The sequence below is a fragment of the Coregonus clupeaformis genome, chromosome 1 (assembly GCF_020615455.1).
Source record: "Coregonus clupeaformis isolate EN_2021a chromosome 1, ASM2061545v1, whole genome shotgun sequence".
Taxonomy (NCBI): Eukaryota; Metazoa; Chordata; class Actinopteri; order Salmoniformes; family Salmonidae; genus Coregonus; species Coregonus clupeaformis.
This window is the reverse complement of record NC_059192.1, coordinates 23,063,036-23,069,035: the sequence shown is the minus strand read 5'-3', so window position 1 is coordinate 23,069,035 and position 6,000 is coordinate 23,063,036. Positions and strand designations below refer to the sequence as shown.

General features: G+C 47.6%; 1 protein-coding gene across 2 annotated transcripts in view; it reads right to left on the bottom strand.

Moving 5' to 3' along the window:
* Positions 1-264: 264 nt before the first annotated feature.
* The window catches only part of LOC121547788 (thyroid hormone receptor alpha-like), a 199,084-nt gene continuing 193,348 nt past the window's right edge, over positions 265-6,000 (bottom strand). For both annotated transcript variants that reach the window (XM_041859243.2, XM_041859304.2), the window contains 2 exons: positions 5,117-5,375; positions 265-4,843 (listed from right to left, as the gene is read on the bottom strand). In XM_041859243.2, the coding sequence (XP_041715177.1) occupies positions 4,593-4,843; positions 5,117-5,375 (510 nt within the window). In that variant the 3' untranslated portion in view covers positions 265-4,592. The remainder of the gene's footprint in view (positions 4,844-5,116; positions 5,376-6,000) is intronic.

The following is a 6,000-nucleotide window of genomic DNA, read 5'->3' as shown; positions in this document are numbered from 1 at the left end:
CGGGGTACTTTTGAATATGGATCGACATGCACGTGAGAGTGCACACACAAGCATGTATGAAGCATTAATATACGTTGCAATTTTTTCTCTTACTTTACAAGATAGCGGGATGCAGGAGCTGGCAAGGAAGAGCTCAAGCCTCAACATCCAGTTTGTGAGTGTTGCATATGAATTTACATATACTGGTTTTTCATATTTCATTTTCTGTATTTACATCCTTGGTTATGGCCAAAATAAAACAAAATAAAATAAAAAACAAACAGAAACGTTTTTGTTTTTTTAAAGATGAAAAAAGAACATAGTATTGCACCCTGCAGATGGGCAATATTCTCAGTTTGTTTGTGTGTAACATCGATGTGACACCACCGTCCATTCTGCTGGTGAGCGGAAGTGAGGTTGTGAGTACCGGGCTCATATCCAGCCCCGTCCTGTCAGCTACATTCAATACCATAGAGCACTCAGCCATTACAAAAGACTTCCCCCAAGCTCTGGGCTTTTCACATTTGGCTTCACTATCTATGGTCGTGGATACACCTGGGAGTGGCCAACTGCCAGCTAGCAATCAATTTCAGCATCTGTTGATGATGCAAGACTTTCCTAATGTTATGTATCCTATCCACGATCCTCCTAGAACCTATTTAATAGGTAGCAAGCGCAAAGGCTTGAGGGTAAGTCTTTAGTAATCACTAAATATGCGTACGGGCCACAAGCACATATCTTTTTTCGCACTTCCACATGCGCCCGTGAATCATCACTCCTCCCAAGTTCTTTTGAGTTTTGTGTTGTGTGAGGTATGAGAAGATTGTGTTTAATTTTTTTTGTTTTTTTTTGGTTGCATTATTTTTCCTGTTTGTGATTTTTTTCAAAGTCTTCTTTCATAAAAAAAAGGAAACAAAATATATATAAAAAGAAAATATTCCTGTTTTGTTTGTTGTAAATTCCTCTTGATAAAAGGGACGGACAATCGGACAAATACACAGACAACAGAGAAGTCAACACAAACTATAGGTGATGTGAAAAATAAGTGACATTTCTGTCTACGTTACACTGCACGCATCGTCAAAAATTGACTACGGCTGTTCTTTTTTCTGTTTTACACAGAGCAGTTTAAGCGTCATAAACAAACAAACATCAACAAAAAAGAACATTGAGAGAAAATGTAGAGAAAAAAAAACTGCTTAATCTCCAAACGTTTAACTTTTGTTCAGGAGTCTTTTGTAAAGTCATATTTTTCCTCATTTCGCTTTTCTGGGTTTATAATCATTTCATAATCATACATTTTTTCCCCAAAAGAAATTAGACTCAGAAGGTCAAGCAGCATTTCAACCCCTGTTGTCACACACACATACCCAATCAGCTCATGAGAACGAAGGACATCACTATTGCGATAACTTTTTTTCCTGTCATTGGACCTTTTTCAAAGAAGCTTGGAATTTAATCCATTGAATGCCGGTTCTGTTTCTCTTGCCAATCGTCTCCATGTGAAAGTTGGTGTCTCTCAATATCGTCCCTTTACTCCCACATTGCCTTATGGAGAGCTGAAGGGGGTATTTGAGGAAATAACGGGGGAGACCATCTAATATACTGCCATCTCCCCCTCCTCCAAGTTCACAACGGTGCTTCGACAACAGGCGACGATCCCCCTCTAACCCAGATGAAGGATGGAAGGAAGGGCTGAGGCCCCTACCATCTCTCTGTCCCGCTCCCTTCCCTTTGCTCTCCCACACTCTCTCGTTCACTCGCTCCCACTGCTGCTTCGCCATTCACATTCATTAGGCGATGCCGCCTTAAGTGAGCGGCTATGGCCATTCTTGTCTCACAAGAGAGAGGCCTAGATTCCATTTGGTGTCCATTTTCCAGGCCTACCGAACGCCTCCTACACTGGGTGGGGCGGATGGGTAGTAGGCCAGGGGAAGGAGTACGTACTGGGGGTGGATCTCGGTAGACTTGGAGCCAGGCGTGTGTAATGTGGCACAGGGCCTATGCTGAGAGGAGAGTGTGTGAGCGACAAACAGGCGGCCTCCTGGACCATCCTTCCCTCACCAAGGAACGTCTCCTGCCCAGTGGATGAGGGTTGAGGAGGAGGGCTGTTGGTTTAATACTGACAATGTGACAGGGTTGGTTGGGAGCCCGGCCCAGTGGGCCTCCATTAGACAGAGTAGGCCAGGACTCCCAGAGGAAGGCGCATGACTGACAGATGAGTTGGGGCTAGGTTGTTTAGTTGCTGATGAGGGTGGGGAGAGGGGTTGGGACCACTGCAGTAGTGCAAAACCCCCACCAGCCTGGCTTAGCCAGGGCTGGGGGTGGGGAGACTGGTGGAGTGGGAGTCTAGGGTGGGGCGGGGTGGGAGGGGACTCTGGCTTCTCCACCAAAGCGGTCTGAGGTCTGTTTACAGTGGATTTCCTGGTTGACTCCTCCTCCAGCGGTTGAGGTTGAGGGTTGACTCCTCCTACGGCGGTTGAGGTTGAGGGTTGACTCCTCCTCCAGCGGTTGAGGTTGAGGGTTGACTCCTCCTACGGCGGTTGAGGTTGACTCCTCCTATGGCGGTTGAGGGTTGACTCCTCCTACTGTGGCTGAGGTTGAGGCAGCGAGGCTTGGCCGTCTACTATGAGTACCCGCCATTCCCGATCCCGCCTGTTACTCCGCTCCATGTCTTCAGGCGTTCATCCACATGCTCCCGGGGTGCTGAAACCCATCCGTCCACATCCATTCATCCCTACCTCCGCCTCGTTCACTCGTAGAAAAACTACTACTTGGCATTCAATAAAAATAGGTTGTATTTTTTTCCTCAAATACAGTGCTAAACCCAGCCGGTTATAGCCTGGCCACCTCGGGGTTCACCGCCTCCTCACAGTGTATCGCTCCTCTAGCCAATCCTCTTCCAGGGCGACAGCTGGACTGTACGTCCATTGTCCTCCGTCACGTGATTTATTTGCTTCTGTTTCAACAGAAAAAAGAGGGATTCCAAATTCCAAAAGTGACACTTGGTCCCACATAACAAAAAAGAGAAAAGCAAAACATAATGGTTACCATCCTCCGCTCCCCCGAAAAAGAGGAGAGAAGTCACCATAGGGAATGGCAGGCCCTCCTGTCTTCAGTGGAATTTTGTTTTGTCTGAGTGATAGCACTGAGAATGTGTATCCTGTGCTTGTGTGATTTGTCGACGAGTTCACACCCATGCACACGTGCCTATGTGTGTTTGTTGAGTATCCTTAAAAGTGTGTGTCCGCGTGTGTGTGTGTGTGTGTGTGTGTGGGTAAAGAGGCTGGGGGCAGCTGCCCTGTGTCCAGAGGTGAGGTAGAGCCTGGCGGCGCCCCAGCCTTGAGGGTGTGCCCACTTTGAGGTAAATGGCAGCCGTCATTAGCCTTGCCCTTTCTCAGTGACCCCTACAGTAATGACGACTGAGTATGGAAGCCTGGAGGGGCCATACTGAGCTGAGTCACACAGGCGCGGATTCAGACTTACTTACCCTGCAGGTCAGGGCTACAGCACAGCAGTGTATACAGTAAATAAGGCTTTTGAGTTTCTGAGGTGAGGATGTGTGTGTGTGTGCTATTCAGGATGCTGTTGTCTCCATGCACTGAATCTACTTGCCAGCTATTAAATCTATCTTTCTCGCTCTCTCCCCTACTCCTCCTCTCTCTTTCTCCCTCCTCTGAGAAACCTCCTGCCTGCCAGTGGAGCCTCTCCTTCTTTCCCGCTTCTGTTCACTGTTATGACTTTCCTTGGAGAGAGAAGGGCTCAATTGTCATTCATGAGAGGGTCTACTGTTGGCACCAGAAGCACAGTCAATGACAAGGCAGGTCTGCCCAGTGTGTGTGTGTGTGTGTGTGTGTGTGTGTTTGAGAGTGTGTGTGTGCCAGTCACAGGAGCTAGCCTAATGACAGAACTGAAGGTAGATATAGAGCCATGGTCTGTAGTTTTACACATTTACACATTTCAGACAACTGGAGTAGCCTTCTAATACAGCACCTGACTTGGTTAAAAACATGCTCACGCTCCAGTCTGAAATTGTCTCAGTTGTGTTCAGACGTGATTGTAGGTACTAGTAGCTTTGCTCTACGGAAGGCGTTATACGGCACACTCAGTACCTCTGTGTGTCTCGGTGTGATGTCAGTGACCGTGTCTCCTGAATTATTGTCTTACACTAATTCTGAGACTAAAATTAGCTGACCAGTTTTAAAAGACAGTTGCCGTAAATTCAAACAGGTGCAAACCTGCAAAGACCACCATCTAGTGGCAATGAGTGACAACTGAGGTGCCTCCAATAGGGCTCTGAGAGGGAAGCCAGAGTGTGTGTGTTCACCTTGGCAAAGGGCTGCAACTCCCACTGGATAAGACATCGTGCTCAGACAGGGAGGGCCGCCAAACTGATTCCCAAAAACAGGTATGAAGAGGGGGTTGGTTAAAAAACTAAAATCCTTGTTTGTTTGACTCCTGCTGCTGGTGCGTTGTTTGTTGTTTATCATGTAAATGTCGGAAAAACGCAAGTCCTGCCAAAACCCTTCCCAGCTCCAGAAAAACATCCCTTCCTTTCCCAAGACGCCTCAAGTCGCCCCACTACTTCCTCCTCGGCAGCGGGGGGGCGCTACTCACACTTCCTGGTCCTCAAAGACCTCTAGGAAGAGCGGGGGGAAAAGTTCCGTTGGACACTCCACCTTCATGTGGAGGAAGCGGCTGGCGTGGCACGCCCCTATCATACGCAGGTCCGTCACCTTCATCAGCAGCTTGGGCCAGAAGTGGGGAATGTTATGCTTGCGGTAGTTGATGTAGTGTTCAAACGCCAGCAGGTAGGTCTCCTGGCATTTCTCGATCTTGTCAATGTTCGTCAGGCCTGAGCGGTCTGTGGCCAATGGCAAGGGGAGGGAGAAAAAAGTGTCAGTAAACGGAGAGGGTAAAATTCCACCTAGCCTATCAGAGGGAAAGATGTAGGCCTAGTTGTTTTCAGCTAATAGTACAGCAGATTTTATTTATACTTACTTATAGTTCCTTCAGATCCACACAAAGTGCCTAGGTAGTAGTGGCTAGGGGGTGGATTTGGAACTCGGCCTGAATCCTCTCTGACCTGAATGACCTCAGTTGACCTCTGGCCATTGACCCATGACCCCGTCCTCACCTGAGCTCATGAGCAGCACAGCCTGCAGCAGCGCCACCTCCGTGTCGTCCAGGTTGAACTGCGCCAGGCTCTTGCCCAGGTCGAAGATGGCGTCCGACACCACGCCCAGGCCGCCGTTCTTCAGCTGCTCCCGCTTGACCGCCATCTCGCCGCTCAGGGTCAGTGTCTCGCTCTCTGGGTCGTAGCGCACGGCGGCGCGCAGCGACATGATCTCCATACAGCAGCCTTTCAATAGGATGATCTGGTCCTCACAAGGCAGCTGGACGGAGGATAGGAGAGAGGGAGGAGGGAAAACAAGTGAGAGTAATAGTACAGTTTATTGGTTGGTTTCATAGACTGAATTGTACAGCAATATACAATCATAGATTTTCATCAAATAGTAAGTGTTATAGTGTGTTTATTTTTACTATCATTGTCGGGACATTTTGCTGGTCACCACAAGGAAAAAGGCTATTGTATGCTTAGGGGTGAGGTTTAGGATTACAATTAGGGTGAGGGTAGAATTAAGGTTATGGTAAGGGATTAGGTTTAGGGGTTAAGGTTAGGTTAAGGGTTAGGGGTTAGGGAAAATGGGATTTTGAAGGAGAATCAAATGTTTGGTCCCCACAAGGATAGTAAAGAAACGTGTGTGTGTGTGTGTAATAGTGGGGTGTGTGCATTGATCAGTTTGGTGATGAATAGGATGGAAAAGGTCTGGTAGCAGCCTGTTCATGTCATTGGAGTTTTCAGTTCAGAGAGAGAAAGGAGGAGAAAGAGAGTGTTACAGAATGTAAACAAAATGAACTTGAAGGCACTTTTCCATTCTTCGATTGGAATTTCAAAGTACATTTACGTAAGTTGACATACTTTCCAACCGCAGTGGTGTAGGCTTTGTGTGTATTGTA